Source organism: Notothenia coriiceps, unplaced genomic scaffold (genome assembly GCF_000735185.1).
Source record: "Notothenia coriiceps isolate Sejong01 unplaced genomic scaffold, NC01 NC01_scaffold00025446, whole genome shotgun sequence".
Classification (NCBI taxonomy): domain Eukaryota; kingdom Metazoa; phylum Chordata; class Actinopteri; order Perciformes; family Nototheniidae; genus Notothenia; species Notothenia coriiceps.
In genome coordinates this window covers 1-1,756 of record NW_011358147.1, presented here as the reverse complement: position 1 = coordinate 1,756, position 1,756 = coordinate 1, and the positions used below count along the sequence as shown (strand labels likewise).

Genomic DNA, 1,756 nt, shown 5'->3' with positions numbered 1-1,756 from the left:
CTGATTAAAGAGAGAAAGGTGTGTTTTCTAAAGCAAACAACCTCTGAAAGCTTCTAAGACCATGCTGGCGGCTTGCCTAATGTGCCCAGTCGCGAGAGAGAGAGAGACAGAGAGATAGAAAAGGAAATAGACAGATAGACTACCAGAAGAACAAGTTGAGGGAGAAATAGCCATTGTGTGACTTAGAGCCTCCCCCGTACAAAGAAAGTTCTCTCTCTTGCCTTTTGGCTCCAGTCATTTCACTTCCCCCTTTAAAATCCGGCAAGTGTAAAATGAGAGATGGAAATATTCGAGGTTGGAGAGGGGAAACGACCAAACTGAGTAAATCAGACAAACGGCCATGCAAATGTACTGCGGAATAAACACACACACACACACACACACACACACACACACACACACACACACACACACACACACACACACACACACACACACGCACGCACACACAAACGCACACACACTGAGCCTCCCCCCCTGTGTTTCAGATGGCGGTGTCTCAGATCACCCCCTCTCTCTTCCTGGGGGGGGCGGAGGCGGCCCTGAACGCACCGCTGCTCTCTATGAAAGGCGTCACGCTGGTGGTGAACGCCACGCTGAGCCACGCGGGCCCCACCCTCCAGGGGGTGGAGTTTGTTCGCATCCCTGTGCCCGACCTACCCTGCGCGCGCCTCGGGGATCACTTCGACCGCGTGGCCGACCGTATCCACGGCAACCGCGCGGGCAGCACGCTCGTGCACTGTGTGGCGGGGAAGAGCCGCTCGCCCGCGCTGGTGATGGCGTACCTGATGCGTTACCGCGCGGTGACGCTGCGGCAGGCGCACCGCTGGGTAATATCAAGATAAAACAGAAGTGAAAAGTGAAATATATAGATCTGATAGACAATACTATAGGCTACTACGAGGGTCAGATCACAGCTAACACCATTTAAAGCTGGGTATTACAATAGAGGTTTCCTAAGGCTACTATTTTTAAGGATATATTATAGTTCTCAGATATATAAAAATATATAAAAAAGAAAAGAATGGAAGTAGTCATCACATACAGAGCTGCATGGGACAAATAGTTCCCAGAATAGTGTCCTTCAAATGCTGATATACAAGAGAGGGAGTTACCAACCCAGTCTCACATCTAAACGTGTAATAACTACGTTGGTCCACAACTTGGGACGTAGTATTTCTACAAAAACGCCTCTGAAATTGTAAAATCCCTACGTTTTATTTCACCATTCATTCCAATGGCTCTATGTCACGTGATCTTCACCTTTCTCCCTGCAGAAAAAAAAACATGGCCGAACTTCGTTTTATTCTCGGTGGAAAATGCCTATTTTAAGGTTAGTTTGGCCATTAAAATGCGTTTTGATGTCATTTGATGCGAGAAATATGAGTTGTTATTTCAGATTATGTGTGCAGTGGATGTACATGATCTTTAGTTTGCTAGTTATTACGAAGAGTACTTCAGGAAATTGTGTCCATACAACGTTTTCATTGTTACCAAGGTGGCTGCTAGGGACGCTGCTATCGATATTATTTCTGTTATGTTGTGTAACTGTTTAATGGTGTTATCTTTATTGCTACCCCCTTTCCCGTCAATGTATAGTGTTGGTCCACAGCGCAAACGTATTAGTTTAACAAAATCTGCATCTAAAATTGTGGCATAGATACGTTATTTTCCCCTGTGCAATTCTCCAACCCAGTCTCACATCTCACATCACATCGTCATAAACAAATACCGGAAAACAGACGTAGGCAAGATC

General features: G+C 46.1%; 1 protein-coding gene across 1 annotated transcript; it reads left to right on the top strand.

Moving 5' to 3' along the window:
- Positions 1-424: 424 nt before the first annotated feature.
- LOC104956137 (dual specificity protein phosphatase 18-like) lies at positions 425-876 on the top strand. The gene has a single exon (XM_010783583.1). It carries the CDS (start codon positions 489-491, stop codon positions 843-845), a length of 357 nt encoding a protein of 118 aa, XP_010781885.1. The 5' UTR covers positions 425-488; the 3' UTR covers positions 846-876.
- The last annotated feature ends 880 nt before the right edge of the window (positions 877-1,756 follow it).